The 18,753-nt window shown below is 43.0% G+C and overlaps 2 protein-coding genes and 1 non-coding gene across 3 annotated transcripts; 1 reads left to right on the top strand and 2 right to left on the bottom strand.

Moving 5' to 3' along the window:
- Positions 1-1,121: 1,121 nt before the first annotated feature.
- LOC144579132 (uncharacterized) lies at positions 1,122-17,815 on the bottom strand. The gene is made up of 6 exons (XM_078348375.1): positions 17,747-17,815; positions 17,230-17,498; positions 15,383-15,559; positions 8,980-9,092; positions 6,766-7,022; positions 1,122-6,583 (listed from the first exon to the last, which is right to left on the bottom strand). The coding sequence occupies exons 1-4, from the start codon at positions 17,813-17,815 to the stop codon at positions 9,050-9,052; spliced, it is 558 nt and encodes a 185-aa protein (XP_078204501.1). The 3' UTR covers positions 1,122-6,583; positions 6,766-7,022; positions 8,980-9,049.
- Positions 2,430-7,919, top strand: LOC118147179 (spermatogenesis-associated protein 31H1-like). The gene is given in 8 exon segments (XM_078348374.1): positions 2,430-4,337; positions 4,339-4,845; positions 4,847-5,643; positions 5,646-5,700; positions 5,702-5,869; positions 5,871-5,960; positions 5,962-6,736; positions 7,734-7,919. Coding segments are annotated over 8 exon segments (4,323 nt in total). The 5' UTR covers positions 2,430-2,592.
- LOC118147563 (U6 spliceosomal RNA) lies at positions 12,325-12,426 on the bottom strand. The gene has a single exon (XR_004734014.1). It is a non-coding gene; the product is annotated as a U6 spliceosomal RNA (small nuclear RNA).
- Positions 17,816-18,753: the final 938 nt, after the last annotated feature.

The following is an 18,753-nucleotide window of genomic DNA, read 5'->3' on the forward strand; positions in this document are numbered from 1 at the left end:
TAAGTAGCCAGGACTACAGGATTATACCACATGCCCAGCTAATTTTATTTATTTTTTGTAGAGATAGGGTTCTCATTATGTAGCACAGGCCAGACTTGAACTCCTGGCCTCAAGCAGTCCTCTTACCTTGACTTTCCAAAGTGCTGGCATTATAGACATGAGACACTGTGCCCAGCCATTCAGACATTCATTCATTCATTGATTCATTCATTTGACAGAGTCTCCCTCTGTTGCCCAGGCTGGAGTGCAGTAGCTCAATCTTGGCTCATTGCAACCTCCACCTCCCGGGTTTAAGTGATTCTCTCACCTCAGCTTCCCAAGTAGCTGGGATTATAGGCACGTGCCACTATGCTTATTTTTGTATTTTTAGTAGAGACAGGGTTTTACCACGTTGTCCAGGCTGGTCTTGAACTCCTTATCTCAGGTGATCTGCCCACCTTGGCCTCCCAAAGTGCTGGGATTATAGAAGTGAGCCACTGCGCCTGGCCTCATTATATTTTTAAAACTAAAGGCATTCCCCCATAGCTAGAACTTTTATGGGCATCTGTCCAGCAGAGGTTGCTGTGGGCCAAGATGGTGCCATTGCACTCCAGCCTTGGTGACAGAGCAAGACCCTGACTCAACAGAACAACAAAAAGTTTGGTGTGTTCTGTTTTTTAAAGACGGTGTCTTGCTCTTTCACCCAGGCTGGAGTGCAGACCTGCTGCCTTGGCTCACTGCAACCTCTGCCTCCTGGGCTCAAGCCATCCTCCTACCCCAGCCTCCCGAGTAGCTGGGATTACAGGCATGTGCCCCGGCACCTAGCTAATTTTTGTATTTATAATAGAGACGGGTGTTTGCCATGTTGGCCAGGCTGGTCTTGAACTCCTGGCCTCAAGTGATTTGCCTGCCTTGGCCTACCAAAATCCTGGGATTTACAGGTGTGAGCCACTGCACCTGGCAAAAAAGATTTTTATATGAAAATAAGTTTTAATTTCTCTCTGGTGTAAATACGTAGGAATGAGATTTCTGGGTCATATGGATTAATGTATATTTAACTTCATAAGAAACTGCTGCACTGTTTCCCAAAGTGGCTGTGCCATTTTGCATTCCCACCAGCAAAGTATGAGAACTCCAGTTGCTTTGCATCCTTTTCTATATTTATTGTCACTTTTTTTTGATCCATTCTAATAGGTATGTAGTAGTATTTTACTGTGGTTTAAAATTTTATTTCACTAATGACTAACAATGCTTAATGTTGTTGACCATCTTTGCATGTGCTTATTGGTGATTTGTACGTCTTTAATGAAGTCTCTATTCAAATTCTTTGTTCATTTTGGGGGGAGGATTTTTGTTGTCTTACAAAGCACCTAAACTTAGTGTGTAAGTTCTAATGGTCGATCCTTGGGCCAAACTTGTGAGGTGTGAATTCTTCTGCATCTAGTCCAGAACCACCGCTTCAGTGTGTAAATTCTACTGAGTATAATTCTAGGCCAGATCCACAAAGTGTGAATTCTTCCGCATCCATTCCAGGGCCCAAACTTCAGTGTGTGAATCCTAATGAGTGCAACCAGGGGTCTGATTTGCAAAGCATGAATTCTTCTGCATCCATTCCAGAGCCACCACTTCTATCTGTAAGTTTTATTGGGTGCAATCCTGGGTTGCACATACAAGGTGTAAATTCCTCTGCATCCATTCCAGGGCCAAAACTTCAGTGTGCAAATGCTATTGGGTGCAACCCAGAGCCATATTTACAAGGCATGAAATCTCCTGAATTAACTCCAGTTTCAAAACTTCAAGGTATTGAACCCAGGGAAAGAAATTCAAAGTGAGACATCCATGATGTTCAGTCCTAGACCACATCTGCAAGATTGTAAAATCTGATTTGACTCCAGGGTCAAAGTTTCTACATGTAGCACCTATGGAATGCAACCCTGGGCCACAGGTGCAGCATGTGAATTCTTCTGAGTTGAATCCAGGCCTAAAGTTACAATGTGTAAACTCTCTGGAGTGCAAACTGAGCCACACTTGCAAGGTATAAAATCAGGGACAAAATTTCAAGTTAATGAAATCTGAGTTGCATCCAGGGCCAGAGCTTCAAAGCATAAAATCTGTTACGTTCAACTCTGTGCAATATTTACAAGATGTTAAATGTGAACTGACTTCAGGGACAAAATTTCGAGATGTAACACCAAAGGAGTTCAACTCTGGCCCACAGCTACAAGGTATGAATTCTTCTGAGTTGAATTTAGAATCAGAATTTCAATGCATAAATTCTATCAACTTCAATCCAGGGCCATAGAAACAAGACATAAAGCCCTCTGAATTGAACCCTGGGTCAGAATCTCAAGGTACAAAATCTATTCTGTTCCATTCCAGACCACACTTGCATGGTGTGAAATCTTCTGAGTTAACTCCAAGGACTAAGTTTCAAGGAGTCCATTTTGGGGGAAGCACCTTGGCTCACAGCAAGCTGTGCAACCTGCATTCACTTTGGGTCCTCAGATAAATGGTACAAAATCTGAGGTATTCTTACCAGAGCCACTGCTTAAAGATGTCAAGTCTGTGGAGATAAATAAGCAGCCATTGCTTTATGATGCAAATTCTGTAAAAATGATTTCAGCCTCTGAGCTATCAGACTTAAAATATGAGGTATTTACACTAGAGCCATGTTTTCAAAAAGCAGAATCTGTAGAGTTAAAACCAGAACCATATTCTCAAGATGTGAATTCTGAGGAGTTGCATTCACACCTCAGGCAGCATAGTGTGAGATCTATGGTATTTGCATCAGAGCCACGTTCTCAAGATGTGAAATCTGTGAAGTCAACTCTATCGCCACAACCTCAAAGTATAGATTATTTGATATCATGCTTTAGGTCACAATGCTTTAAATCTGTGGCCTTTGCACCGAAGCCATGTTTTCAATATATAAAACCTATGAAGCTGATACCAGGGGCCCAACACCAAGGTAAAAATTATCAGAAGTTGACTTCAGGATGGCAAGATGTGAAATCAATGGTGTTGGCACCAGAGCCAACTAGGAAGTTCCCATCAGGACCATTGTTGACTAGTGGCAGATTTTCAACTTTGTCTCCAGAATCACAGCAACAAGGTGTAAAATCTTTGAAGTTTACTCTAGAACCAAAGTTGCAAAGTGTAAAACATGTGAAATTGTCTTCAGCGTCTCTGCAGCAAACTATAAAATCTGTGGAATTAGCACGAGGGCCACTGCTTCAAACAGTGAAATATGGGGAACAAACTCCAAGAACAAATTCTCAAATCATGGCATCCTCTGAAAGAATTCCCAGGCTGGGGCATCAGCTTGCAATATGTGCAGAGATGATCCCACAGCCAAAGTATCAAATCCCTAAATCTGCAAATTTGATTTCAGTACCAATTTATCATGCCATAGAATTTGTAGAAATGGAGCATGGATTGGCACATAAAGACATAGATACTATAGAGAAATCTGTGGGGCTGACCCCAAAGCTAACAGGTAGAGCCATGGAATCCTTAGGGATGCTGCAGCAGCCAGATCTTCAAGTACCAAAATTCGTTGATCTGACTCCAATGCTAAGGGATCAGTGTTCAAAATCCTTAGGATTAACTCTAAAGAAAAGCCACCAAATCCTAGAAACTATGGACATACTCTCTCAGCCACAGCCCCAAGTTAAGGATTTGGGGGACTTATATATAAAGCCACTGCAGCAAATTGCGGAATCTGAAAGGATTACCCCAGAACTCAAGCATTACTTTACACAAGCTATGGGGTTGACCACTGAGGCAAGGATACAAGCAGATGAATTCTTTGGAATGACCCCAAAGCCACCAAGTCAAGCCACTGGATTTGCAGAGAGATCCCCAAGGCTCTGCCCTCAAGACTTAGAACCCATGGTGGGGATCTCTCAGAAAAGATTGCAAAGGGAAGAATCTATGGTATTGATTCCAAAGTCATTACGTCATGTCCCAGATTCTGCTTCAGGGATGATACCTGGGTTAGGACATCAGGTTTCTGAATCTGTGGAGTTGACTTCTGAGACAGGAGTGCAGGTGGAGAAAACTTTGGAATTAACTCCCGAACCACAACATCATGTGGGATCTCCAGAGATAATATTAGGGTAAAGTCATCAAGTCCTGGAATCTGTAAATCTGAACTATAAGCAATGGCTGCAAGTAGATGAATCTTTAGAGGTGCCCCTGAAGCAAACGAGTCAAGTTACAGGACATGAAGAATCTGCAGAGCTCACCTCTGAGGCATGGCAGCACAGGGAGGTATCAGTGGGGCTAACAAAGTCAAAGAATCAAAGTATGAAATCTCCAGGGACAACCCCAGGACCATTGGGTCAAATTGTAGAATTTGATTAGTCCAGAACCACTGGATCAAGTCACAGAATGTGCAAGGACACAGCTTCAAGTTGCTCAGTCTGAAGAGGTAACCTTTGTAGATGTCCCAAAAGTTGTTCAGTCTGAGAAGGTGACCCCTGGACCACCATTTCAAGTTGTAAAGTCTATGACAACGCCAAGGCCAGCCCCTCAAGTGGTGGAATATATTGAGCGGACTCCAAAACTGCAAGATATAAGACCTTCAGAGCTCCCCTCATGGCCATAATTACAAGATGTGAAAGCTAAGTAATTAATCACAAAGCCAAAACACCAGATAGTGGAAACAATGGAGTTGACAAGGTTTCAAACTGTAAAAACTATGTTAATCCCAGGGCCACCCCCTCAAATTGTAAAATCTGAGGAATTAGCACCAGGACCAATTCCTCAGGATATAAAACCAATAGGAGTAGCCCTAGAATCAGGAATTGAAGGAATAAATTCTATGAATTTACTTCCAGTTCTTCAAGAACTGATAGTACCTGTAGTCAACTCTAAGGCCACATATTCAAGTGAAATCTGAATAATTAACCTCACAGCAAATATCTCCATTTGAGGAACATACAATATTGACTCATAAACAAGGACTTCAGGCTGTGAAATCTACAGTGATAAAAACAGAGCCTCCTAAAGTTATGGAATCTGAGGATTTGAATCTAGGACAGGTGTGTCAGAATAGGGACTGTGAGAAGTTAACATCGGAAGAGTTACAAGTAGGGTCTGACTTTTCTAGGTTCCTACAAAGCTCTTCAACCTCACTTATTTCAAGCTCTATCAAAACAGCATCTGAATTGGGAGGACTCTGGGATTCTGGGATACAGAAAGTATCCAGAGCTTTGGATGTAAAAAACCTTGGGGCAGATATTTTGCAGCCTGAAGAGACCTATCTAGACCCTACTATGACGCAGTCTTTAACTCTTCCCTTGGCCCTTCATAATCAAAGCTCTGTTAAGACAGCTTACATTGTGGAAAACCCATGTCCTGAGATTCCAGGAGTGGATATAATATCTAAACAGACAACTAAGAGGAATCAATTGGAGGAGCTAGAGAACTCACTTCAGAGACATCAGTCACAAAGCTAGAGATCACTATCTAGGATATTCCGGGCAGAATCAGGGGTTCAGAAATCCCTCATCAAGTCTCTCCTGGGCAGACAACACAACATCTGGGCAAGTCATGCCTGGAGGCAGCAACTACCAAGAAAATCTCTCTCCACTATGCTTACCCTGGGGAATGTTTTAGGGACCACTATGGAAAGGAAGCTTTGTTCTCAAACATCTCTAGCAGGAAAGCCACTGCAGATACCTGTCAGTCTATTCAGAATTTATTTGGGATTCCAGCGGATGGAAGCTTCCCAGAGGCTGCCAGAGAAGGGTCCAGTTACTATTTCCCAACCTTCAGTGGTCAAAAACTACATTCAGAGACATAGGTCAATGGCCTTAAAAATGTGGACACGTGGCTCCACATCTTCCATAATACAGCATTACTCTGGGATGAGAGTGGGAATAAAGAAACTCAGGATTCAGTGATATATCCCAAGAAGCCATTCAACATATGCCCGTCTCATGTGCAGGGGGCCAGCTTCCTGTCCTGGTAAAGTCAGTCTTCCATCAGCATATTTTACGACAGAGAAGATCTTGTTCCAATGGAAGAAAGTGAGAACTCACAGAGTGATTCCCAGACAAGGATTTTTGAGTCTCAACACTCCCTCAAGGCAAATTATCTTTCCCAGAGTGACTTCTCAGAACAGCTCCAGTTGCTACAAGATTTGCAGCTAAAAATAGCAACAAAACTCTTAAGGAGTCAAATACCCCCCAGTGTGCCTCCACCTCTAGCTTCAGGTCCAGTCCTAAAGGACCCTATCCGCCTACAGTGTGGCCAATGTTCAGGATTTAACTGCCATCATAAATTACAGACCACTTTGGGGCCTTATCTTCTGATCTATCCACAGCTCCACCTTGTAAGCACTCCTGAATGCCATGGTGAGATTCGATTGCACCTTGGCTTTAGGCTACGAACTTGGAGAAGACCACAAATCTCAAAGTATCATGAAAGAGATAGACCCGTCATACAGAGACCTATGTCACCATCACAAAGGAAAGCTAAAATCCATACTCAACCTTCCAAGAGTCCTACTTCCACAATAGATTTGCAGTCTGGGTCCTCCCAGACTGCTGCTCCTGTACGAGTCTACATCAGAGGAAGACAACAGAGCAGCCCTGACCTGGAAGAAAAGACAATAATTAGAGCACCTAGACATTATGAATCCATTCAGGTTCACACCATATCAGAGAGTGATTCTGAAAGCACTCAGAATGAGTGCCCGCCCCCACGCCCTGCTAATTTTTGTATTTTTAGTGGAGACGAGTTTCACCATGTTAGTCAGGCTGGTCTTGAACTCCTTACCTTAGGTGATTTGCTGCAGCCTCGCAAAGTGCTGGATTATAGGCGTGAGCCACCACATGATATCATCAAGTCCCTTGGTCATTCTCTTCATTGGATATTTTGAATCAGAGGTCTTTTTGGTTCTCACTTTAGTCCATTTCTCATTCTGTAGCTGCTGGGAAGGCTGTGGCAGGAGAATTGCTTGAGCCTGGGAGGTGGAGGTTGCAGTAAGTAGGGATTGCACCACTGCACTCCAGCCTGGGTTACAGAGCAAGACTCTATCTCAAAAAAAAAAGGAAGAAATAAAAAATAAAGTCAAAGTCTTTTAAAGTTCTTGTATTGTTTGCAAGGGTGGGGATGGTTAGATGCTGATTAGCTTTAGAAAATGTACATGTTAAACTTTCAAGTTAACCTCTACAGAAATAGGATAGATAACTTTCAAACCCAAAATGTGAAGAAGAAAAAAAGATTTTTAAAGAAATGACAAAATTAGCTGGACATGGTGGCATGCACCTGTATAGTCCTAGCTAGTTGGGAGGCTGAAGCAGGGGGATTGCTTGAGCCCAGGAAGTTGAGACTGCAGTGAGTATGATTGTACCACTGCACTCCAGCCTGGGAGACAGAGTGAGACTCCATCTCAGAAATAAAGAAGAAAGAGAGAAAAAAACAGGAAGAGAGAGGAAAAGAGAGGAGGAGAGAGAAAATAGATGAGAGAGAAAGAAAAAAAAGAAAAGAAATAACTAAACAAATAAATTTTAGACGCTAACCAGTCTAAAATGAGGCAAAAAGGCGATAAAAAGAGGTATGGAAAAGGACAAAAAGCATCGAGTGTTCTACCCATACACACAGCAGTCATCCTAGCCTAGCACAGGAGCCTGCCTCTCGTTTCTCTCTCCTCTCTCTCTCTCTCTCTCTCTCTCTCCTCATCTAACTTCTCACTCCTTCTCTCTTTTCCTCTCTCTTCCTGTTTTTTTCTCTCTCTCACACAGGCTGTTGTGGTTCTGAGCTACCAACACATCACTTCCTGGGACCCACTGCACATAGGAGCAGAAGTTGAGGATCATTGTCTTAGAGCAACTCTCAATATCATACAGATGCAACTGAAGAAAGAAGAGGCAGATAGCACAATTAGAAGTGCATGTGGGGTTGTCTCCTACTTTTGGCCATTTCCCTAATGGTGAGATGTGGTGAGCTAACCCACCGCTCAGGTTCATGCTGCATTTCAAAGCTTACTGACCTGCTTTCTGCTGAGGGGGTATATCCTAACTCTGGTCAAGTAAGAGATGACCCACAGAACAGAGATCTACATCCCAGGAACTGTAAGTTAGGTGAAGGTCAGACTTTCCTTCTTGGAAGAACTCTGGGCCAGAGTTACCAGCTTGGATTACAAATGGCAGGCCACTAGAAACATTAAATGATCTGGAAATCTGTGATGTGGCTTTCACTAAAATAAAAAATCACCAGGTTGTCTTGTTGACCTGAGGTTGAACACTGGTGCTACCATATTGGGATGGGATGAGAATACATGAGGGACAAAGAGGCTGTCCTCCAGCCAGTTCATGCCATCAGGTCAGTGTGGCTGAAAAGCACTGGAGAGCAGGTCTAGTGAAGGTCAGCTAGGCAGGAGGAGGAGGAATGCAGGGTTAAAGAAGTTTAATGAGGGTACAGACTGTGAACAGTAAGAGAGACCAACTCCCAAACTCCCCTCTTGACTTTGTTGCTATAATACAATCGCCTCTGAGGTAATATTGGATTGCCGGGTGCGGTGGCTCACTCCTGTAATCCCAGCACTTTGGGAGGCTGAGGCAGGTAGATCACCTGAGGTCAGGAGTTCGAGATAAGCCTGGCCAACATGGTGAAACCCTGTCTCTACTAAAAATACAAAGATTAGCTAGGGGTGGTGGCTCACACCGGTAGTCTCAGCTACTGGGGAGGCTGAAGCAGGAGAATCGCTTGAACCCGGGAGGCCGAGGTTGCAGTGAGCTGAGATCATGCCACTGGACTCCAACCTGGGCAACAGAGTGAGACTCTGTCTCAAAAAAAAAAAAGTGGGGGTAATAAAGGATGGGTTTTGGTATCAGGTACAGAGAATGTTGATTCTTCTGTGCCTTCTGCTATGCTGATGACACAGTAAAGAAATTATGCCCCATCCTGGCTGCCTCAGTCCCTGGTGGCAGCTTGTCTCACACCCTCTATGGGCCAGCCAATGCCTAAGGCCTTAGTAACTCTTCTCACATGAAGTTTCCTGTCCCTGAAGAGGAGCTTGTGTCCAGTCTCATTAAGTTCCAGCCAATCCACGCGGCTCTCATGGCTGACGGTGCCAATGTTGTAGCCAACAATCAGATCCACTAAAGAATAAAAGAGACAGGCTAAGACAAGAGATTGCACAGATGTACATAGTGTGGCAAACACACGTAATTTTGCTAGGATGCCTAGGAAGCTGGGTCTCTTTTAGAATTGTACAGGTTTTGTTTAACTATGTTGTAACTCAAAAAGGTCCAGACCCACTAAGAAATGTCATTACTCTCTGGGACTTAAGGAGTTACCTCAGAGAAGATTAGAACTATTGATCAAGTGGCTGCTACTACTCACAGAATCCCCTCTAAGGCAGCACTGAGCACATTAAAGATAAGCCTGATACAACACAGCAGTGAGACAAGGCTGCTGAATCAACTACCTCGATGATCATATGCTCCAAGGTGCTACCTGCATATCTGAATGCCCACTGTGTAAGAGCACTGCAGGGTGGATAGGGGGGAAGGCACGCAGACAAACTTCTGACTAAAGTTAGGTGAGTCACGCAGAGGACGAATACTTTGGTTTGAATCTTGTAGACAATATAAGAAACTATCACATTTAGAGCAAACTAATTAGGGTTAGCTGGGATGTTTTCAGGGAATCTCTTGATCAAAGTTCATTTATACGTTTTAGTGATATCTATTATTAATGAACAACGTGCCTCACTTTGTTATTTATATATGCTTATCTAATGACCAAATGTCTACTGGCATCTACAATTGTGAAGACCAATTTAAAAAACAATCTTCCAGCCAGGCACAGTGGCTCACGCCGGTAATCCCAGCACTTTGGGAGGCCGAGGCGGGTGGATCACGAGGTCAAGAGATCGAGACCATCCTGGTCAACACGGTGAAACCCCGTCTCTACTAAAAATACAAAAAATTAGCTGGGCATGGTGGCGCATGCCTGTAATCCCAGCTACTCAGGAAGCTGAGGCAGGAGAATTGCCTGAACCCAGGAGGCAGAGGTTGCAGTGAGCCGAGATCGCGCCATTGCACTCCAGCCTGGGTAACAAGACCAAAACTCCGTCTCAAAAAACACACAAAAAAACAAACAAAAAAATCTTCCTTTAAGTAAAAAGTAAAATCAGCCGGGCATGGTGGCTCATGTCTGTAATCTCAGTGCTTTGGGAGGCTGAGGTGGGCAGATCACCTGAGGTCAAGAGTTGGAGACAAGCCTGGCCAACATGGTGAAACACTGTCTCTACTAAAAATACAAAAAAAAAAAAAAAAAAAAAAAATTAGCTTGGTATGGTGGTTGGTGCCTATAGTCCCAGCTACTTGGGAGACTGAGGCAAGAGAATCACTTGAACCCAGGAAGCAGAGACTGCAGTGAGCCAAGACCATGCCACTACACTCCAGCCTGGGTGACAGAGCAAGACTGACTCAAAAAAAAAGGAAAATGATAAAGCCATATTTTAACGTCCCAATTATAAGTAGAATCACAGTTCTAGAGTGGCAAGAACCCTAACTACTGAGAACCCTGAAGTTATACACAAAATTATGTGTGTACAGTACATATTTTTCTCTGAGAAGGTCTATGATTTTAGATACTCCTGGCAACCCAAAAAAGTTAAGAGAAGAATTCTTTTTCTTGTTTTTTCTCTGAGATGGAGTTTCACTTTTGTCACCCAGGCTGGAGTGCAGTGGCGCGATCTGGGCTCACTGCAACCTCCACCTCCTGGGTTCAAGCGATTCTCCTGCCTCAGCCTTCTGAGAAGCTGGGATTATAGGCACTTGCCACCAAACCTGGCTAATTTTTGTATTTTAGTAGAGATGGGGTTTCACCATGTTGGTCAGGCTAGTCTTGAACTCCTGACCTCAGGTGATCCACCCTCCTCGGCCTCCCAAAGTACTGGGATTACAGGCATGAGCCACCTTGCACGGCCTTGAACTCTGTCATTTTACATACATTGAAAATGAGACCTACAGAGTGAAACTGTGTGTCCAAGTTCTCACAACTCATTGCTGCTGCTGGAATCTTAGGCCTCTTGGTCTACATTATTGTTTCCATTATAGATCCCTACATTTCTGAGCTCAGAAACCTGATGTGAAATATAATATTCATGAATGTACAACTATTTTAAGAATAGCTCATACATATATGGGAACTTGATTTATGACAGAGATTACATTACAAATCAGTGGGTAAAGAATGGACTTTCAACAAATGGTTAAACATATGGAAAATAAAATAAAATTAGATCCCGACCCATATTATACATAAAAACACATTCCAGGTGAAAAGCAAACTTTAAAAATGTTAAGATATAGGAGGGAATAGGAAAGAATGTCTTAAATAAGACCTAGAAAATCACAACTTTTTTTTTTTTTTTTTTTTTGAGACAGAGTTTTATTCTTACTGTCCAGGTTGGAGTACAGTTGGCACAATCTCAGCTCACTACAACCTCCACCTCCCAGGTTCAAGTGATTCTCCTGACTCATCCTGCCAAGTAGCTGGGATTACAGGCACCCTCCACCACACCCAGCTAATTTTTGTATTTTTAGTAGAGACAGGGTTTCACCATGTTGGCCAGGCTAGTCTCAAATTCCTGACCTCAGGTGATCTGCCTGCCTTGGCCTCCCAAAGTGCTTGGATTGCAGGCATAAGCCACTGTGCCCAGCCTCAAACTGTTTTTTTAAGTAATAGAATGGACTGTATTGAAGTGAAAATGTCTGAACAGTAAAAGACGCCCAAAAGGAGAGAAAAGACAAGCCACAAGCTGAGACAAAAATATCTGCAATGCAAATGACCACCAAAGTCTATACAAGCACATGCAAAGAACTCCTTCAAATCAATCAGGAAGACACACTCTGATTAAATAAATGGGCAAGAGACAGGAACTATAAATTTACAGAAGAAAAAACACAAATGGTCAAATGTTATATACAAAATAAATATATTAGATTTAATTTAATATATATCATGTTTAAACCAAATTATGAGATCAGGCAATTTCAAAGTATTAGAGAAGATGTCGGACAATAGAACCTCTAACTGCTGGTGGGAATATAAATTGGTATAACTTCTTTGGAGAAAAGTGTTTTGGAAATATTTAGTGAAATTAAAGACACAGCTCCTCTATGATTTAGCAATTCTACTCTAGATATGGAGCTTGGAGAACTGAATCACTGTAATAGTGAAAAATCAGCAACTTAAATGCCCATCCTAATAGAGAAGATATAAAATGATTCAAGGTAAATATAACAAAATGTCAGGATTTGACAGAACTGGGTATGGATAAACAAGAGATACTATCTTTTTTTTTTTTTTTTTAATTGATTTTCAGTGGAAAGCTTCATAAATTTGTGTGTCATTCTTGCACGGGACCATGCTAATCTTCTCTTTATCATTCTGATTTTAATATATGTGCTGCCAAAGCAAGCAAAATATTATTAATAGCTAAAATTTATTAAGTACTTACTATGTTCTTAATAATAAGGTATAATAAGTGTATTTCATATGAAGTGGGTACTATTTTTATTCCTATTTTGTAGATGAAGAAATTGGGATATAGAAAGATGAAGTAACTTTCTAAGATCACACAGGTAGAAAAGTGGGATGGTTTGACTCCAGATTCCCATTCTTTTTTTTCTTTTTTTGATAGAGTCAAGGTCTGACCGTGTTGCCTAGACTGGTCTCAAACTCCTGAACTCAAGCAATCCGCCGGCCTCAACCTCCAGGAGTGCTGGGATTACAGGCATGAGCCACCGTACCTGGCCCAGAGCCCCATTTTCAACAGCTACATTGTATAGGTAATGCTATTCTCTATACTATTTTTACGCTTGAAACATTTCACAATACAAATATTAACAAATAAGATGTATAAGTGTGAATATTCGTGAAATGTAACTGAAGTTTCTATCATTATTAGTTATCAATGACAAACTATACAAAAAATAAAACATCTTCCAGTTCTAACAGTCTATGACTCTATGAACTCTAAACAGGAAAATTCATAAATTTAATGTGTCTTCTCTACCACTCACAATTTGCCAACCCTAAGATATATGTCCAGAGAACATGAAGAATTATATGGACCTTTGGGATTTTTTGTTGCTTTCTTTTTGTCTTTAAGAGACAGGGTCTTACTCCATCATCTAGCCTGGAGAGCAGTGGCACAATCATTCACTGCAGCCTTGAACTACTGGGCTCAAATGATCCTCCTGCCTTGTCCTTCCAAAGCGCTGGGATTACAAGCATGAGCAACTGCACCTGGCCTGCACCTTTGTATTTATATCTAGATATCTAGGTACAGATGCACACATATTGATTTAAACATTTCATATATCCACTGTATGTGTGGGGTTACTATTTACCTGGTACTTCTTAGATTCCTGCATTTCCTGCTGAACACAATCCTGTGGTATAAAAGTATGATAGAAACATCTATTTTGTTATTAGCAGTCACTTTTTTCCCTGCAGCCCCTACGCCCTTCCTTAAATAGAAGATTCTTTAAGAAAAAGAAAAAAAAATCAAACATACAGGCCTATGGTAGCAAAACTACAAAACTCAGGATGCAATGCAAAGACTAAGCAGCATTAGAGAAAAAATGAAACAGCTGGTTTACAATCAGAAGTTTGGAAATTTGGAGAAAACAGCCTTAATAAACTGTTCTAATCAAAATACAAAATCCATAAGGCAAACTGAGAATACACTTTAACTTTCAAATGTCTGAAAATGAGTCAACTGAAATGTCTCTTTTTAGCTTTATGTGACAAGACAGAAATCTGGTCTGTCTTGTGATAATGCATTTGTTAGTTAATGTAGTTAATGTGTTGCTTTCATGGGCACCACAAGGCTAGTTGCTATGAGAGTGCACACATATCAGAAAGCATTAAGAATTTGGCCAGGCAGAGTGGCTCATGCCTATAATCCCCATACTTAGTGAGGCAGAGGTGAGAGGATTGCTTGAGCCCAGGAGTTCAAGACCAGGCTATGCAACATATCAAGACACCATCTCTACAAAAAGGAAGAAAAAAAAAAAACAATGACACCAAAGAAATAAAACTACCAGTAAACTAAAAAAAATGAAAAGGAGGTGGGGCACAGTGGCTCACGCCTGTAATCCCAGCACTTTGGGAGGCTCAGGTGGGTGGATCACCTGAGGTCAGACCAGCCTGGCCAACATAGTGAAACTTCATCTCTACTAAAAATACAAAAAAAAATTGTATTTTTCTTTTTGTGGTGCCACCGGCCTGTAATCCCAGCTACATGGAAGGCTGAGGGAGGAGAATCAGTTGAACTCGGAAGGCAGAGGTTGCAGTGAGCCAAGACCACGCCACTGTACTAGCATTGGCAACACAGTGAGACTTCGTAAAAAATAAAAAGAAAAGAAATATTAATTTTTAAAACTAAAATTAAAAGCCTATAGTAGCATTCTTTTGCAAACTCCTTATGAATATGGGTTATGCTTTATTCATCTTCACAACCTCCACACCTAGTACAATAGTTTATTTGTTGAAGGACTAAATGAAGCCATTTCCTAGAAATAATGGTAAAATAAAATTGCATGCATTTATAAGACAATTAAAGATTGGCATGGCTGCCACAGATGGCAGAGGAAATATTTGTTTTGAACCTGCCAACAAAAAAGAAAAAAAAAGTAGGGGAAAGATAGAGGTATCAAATTTATAACAGTAAAATATAAGCCACTGAAAAGCTTAGGTTTCCCTGTTGTGTAACTATCTGCTATACTTACCACTATAAAAGTACACAAACTTTAATGGAAGAAGGTAAACCAAGAGCTCTATAATAAAGACATTAAGTTCTCTGAGCTCTATAAAGATGATCATCTAAAACATAATAAATGGCTACAAATTAGCACACAGTTATGCAGAAATAACAAGATTGAAAGTATGTGTTTTTGTTTGTTTGTTTTCCAGTCTAGCTCTGTCGCCCATGCTGGAGTGCAATGGCATGATCTCAGCTCGCTGCAAACTCCACCTCAGCCTCCCGATTAGCTGGAACTACAGGCGCACAGCACCATACCCAGCCTGAAAGCATGTTTTTAAGTTAAAAAGAAATAAGGTCTGAAGTCTTATGGGTGGGTAAAGCCTACCAGACCTAAGCATGGGGAGCTCATGAGAGTGGGTTAGCAGATAACACCCAAATACGTGCCAGTCTCACATATGAAAACATTTTATCCTGCAGCACTCTACTTTTTCATTCTGGATGGACTTCTGGACAAGAGTTCTTACACTGATTACTTGGTACATCATGAGTCTTGAGTAAAGGTAAAGCAAGGTTTCTCAACTGCTAAAATCAGTGCCTGACACTGTCAAGGTGCTACTAAATATATTCAGTCTGTTCCTCTGAAAATTTCAAACAAAATTCTACCTTTCCATTGTGTCCAAATCTGTTGAGCCATCCAGGAATGTTACTACCTGCTTCTCCAGGTAGCTATCAATCTTTTCTTCAGAGATTGTTGTTGAATTAAAAATGTTTTGAGTCACTGAATTTAAGAATATGGCTTCATAGTTCCTTCCAGCAGCAACTATAGGAAAGATCCGCTCTCTGTAACATAAAATATTAGTGCAATAATCCAAAACAGCTATTTTTCATACCATAAAGGATAACAGTGTTAGGTAAATCCACCATTTTAGTGTGCAAAAACAATGTCTAGACTTAGAATGCTTGCTATATGCCAATCACAAGGCACTCAGCAAATCTCTAACATTCTACAAACATTCTCTCTCCTAGAATTAGCAGCTCACCCATACTGACTATAAGCCCCAAAGTGGAAGTCAGCCCCAGAAATAATATTCCTCATTATTATTTTTTTTGTTTCAGAAAAAAAAAAAAATACTCTTTTGCTGGGAAATTCACGAAGATTCCTACTGACAACAGAAAAGTTTCCTTAGTCAAGGTTCTAAGACTTTTCACAATCTGGCTCCTCCTACCCCCATTAATTTCTCTTCATGAAAAGTCACTCCAAGAAGGCTGGTTTACTCATGGTTTCCCTAATGTCCCGTGCATATTCCCGCCTCCACACTTTCCACTTGTGATTTCACCTGTTGAACTCTTCTCCACTTATTAGTCTTACCCTTTAATCCAAAATCAGCTCAAGTCTCACTTTTCCAGGAAGTTTTTCCAGACCACCAGACTTCAAACTTCCTGCCACTGGAAGCACCTACTGTCACATGTGCCCCCCCCCACACACATACACACAGAATAATTACACACAGTTCATTCTCTTCTGGGTCCAGCCTAAATCCCACAACCAGATGTGCCGGTAAATGTGCCTTTTAACTCTATACCTCTCTGGTAAATGTTCATTGCTCACAATAATTAGTCTTTGATGCCTAGGAAAGGTGTGGTGGCTCACGCCTGTAATCCCAGCACTTTGGGAGGCCCAGGCAGGCGGATCACTTGAGGTCAGGAGTTGGAGACCCGCCTGACCAACATGGTGAACCCCTAACTCTACTAAAAATACAAAATTAGCCGGGCGTGGTGGCACATGCCTGTAATCCCAGCTACTCCGGAGAATCGCTACTCAGGCAGGAGAATCACTTGAAACCGGGAGGCAGAGGTTGCAGTGAGCCGAGATCACGTTATTTGCACTCCAGCCTGGGCAAAAAACTAAACTGCCTCTCAAACAAATAAATAAATATGTAAAAATACAATAAAATAAAATTACTTGATCATGCTGTATTTACAGGTCTTCACCGCAAAACAGGATTAAATATGGTATCTACCTTTAGTATCTACCATAAGCATTATATGATTGAGTACATGTTAAAGGCTTAGGAAAATAACTGACATTGCCATTGCTATTACTACTGAACCTGGGCAGTAAGACGTTTTGGGCAGAGTGAGCACCACGCCCACTATGTCAAGGACTCAACAACCCAAGGCCTCAAGGAATCAGCTAGATTTTGTTAGGGAAAAAACCAAGGGAGGGATGAGAATCAGTCGCTGCCATCTCTTTTCCTCACAGTTCCCACGATAGACTAAGTCAACCCTGGCAGATGCGCCTCTCAGCTGAACCGGCGACCCCCTCCTGTGTCCATTGCTGCCGCTCAGCCTCGGTGGGGAATCCCCTCAGAACTGCCAGCTCCGGGGTCCACATCACTCCAGACCCCGCTGCAGCCCAAACAAGCTCCCACGAGGGCCACACGGGAGTCAACAAAAGAAAATGAAAAGAGGAGAGTACGAAGACGCCGAAATCTAGTGGCGACAGTTACCGTAAATACACCCATAGTCCTAGAACGCCTTGTGGGGACACCAGTACAAGGACGCGGCCGTTACTGCGGCGCGGGGCTCCCTGGGAAAAACGCGCACGCTCTCTGGCCCGGCTTCCGTCTTGGAGACTGACCGGAGCTTGGCTGCTGAGCCTGCCGGGTGGGTGTGCCCCACCCCGGGGCGGGCAATGGGCGGAGTTGAGGGCGCGGTCGCGCTCAGCCCCACCCCAATGAGACCGCCTCCGCGAGCTGTGATTGTGGAAATGAGTGTGCTATGGAGGGCTTGGGTTCAAACGCAACTCAAAACGGACGTTTTGGCCAAAGCTATTTGATTGGAAGGGCGAGAGCTGTGACTTAAACCTTTGTGGGTCAGAACGCTCTTGACAATCTGATGAAAACCACAGTCCTTCACGCAGAGTGCAGGTGGGCCATTGCTCTCAGCGTCTGGGCACCCTCTCACGGAATCACAGACCTCTGACGTGGGGTCGGTGACGACCACGTTGGAGCCCCGTCAGCATACCATGGGTCTTTGGCTGAATTCGCGTGTAAGGAAAGGATCTGACTTTGAAACTGCCACTACATGAATCATGGCCGGTGGGAAATCTGGCCCTGCCGCTGATGCAGGGAAGTTTTTGGAACAGTCTGAACGCCGCAGAAGACTGGTCCCAGGGGTGGTCACGAAGAAATTGCAAGGGGACAAACCAGCCTCCCCTTCCTTGCTGCTGAGCACAGAGCTGGTGCCTTATGTGCACTTCTTTCAGTCTTCCTAGCAGAATCAGCTAGAGGCCGGGCTCCCTGGCTCACACCTGTAATCCCAGCCCTGTGGGAGTCTGAGGCGGGTATATCACCCGAGGTCAGGAGTTCGAGACCAGCCTGGCCAACGTGGTGAAACCCCGTCTCTACTAAAAATACGAAAATTAGCCGGACACAGTGGCACACACCTGTAATCCCAGCTACTCCGGAGGCTGAGGCAGGAGAATTGCTTGAACCTGGGAGGCAGGGGTTTCAGTCAGCCAAGATGACACCACTGCGCTCCAGCCTGGGCAATAGAGTGAGACTCCAACTCAAAGAAGGAAAAGAGGGAGGGAAGGAGGGATGGAGAGAGGCAGGCAGGAAGGAAGGAAGAAAGGAAGGTAAGAAGAGCTAGAACTAGCCAGGAAGGAAGGAAGGGAGGGAGAGAGGGAGGAAGAAAGGAAGGAAAAGAAAGGAAGAGCTAGGAGAATGAAAGAAGGGAGGGAGGGAGGAAGGAAGGAAGGAAGGGCTAGGACAAGGAAGGAAGGGCTAGGACTAGCCAAGGAGGAACAAAGGAAGGAAGGAAGGAGGGATGGATGGACGGACTGATGGACAGACGGAGAAGGGAAGGAAAAGAAAGGAAGAGCTAGGAGAAGGAAGGAAGGAAGAGCTAGGACTAGCCAAGAAGAAAGGAGGAAAGGAAGGAAGGAAAGAAGGAAGGAGGAAGGGCTAGGAGAAGGAAAGGAGGGAGGGAGGAAGAAGGGAAGGAAAAGAAAGGAAGAGCTAGGACAAAAA

The sequence above is a fragment of the Callithrix jacchus genome, chromosome 14 (assembly GCF_049354715.1).
Source record: "Callithrix jacchus isolate 240 chromosome 14, calJac240_pri, whole genome shotgun sequence".
Classification (NCBI taxonomy): domain Eukaryota; kingdom Metazoa; phylum Chordata; class Mammalia; order Primates; family Cebidae; genus Callithrix; species Callithrix jacchus.

Coding starts and splice junctions, on each gene's coding strand:
- LOC144579132 (XM_078348375.1), bottom strand. CDS start 17,815: ATGATTCATGTAGTGGCAGTTTCAAAGTCAGATCCTTTCCTTACACGC. Junction 15,560..17,229: donor GGACTATGGGTGTATTTACG/GTAACTGTCGCC, acceptor TTTATGTTACAG/AGAGCGGATCTTTCCTATAG. Junction 9,093..15,382: donor GATTTGGACACAATGGAAAG/GTAGAATTTTGT, acceptor TTTATTCTTTAG/TGGATCTGATTGTTGGCTAC.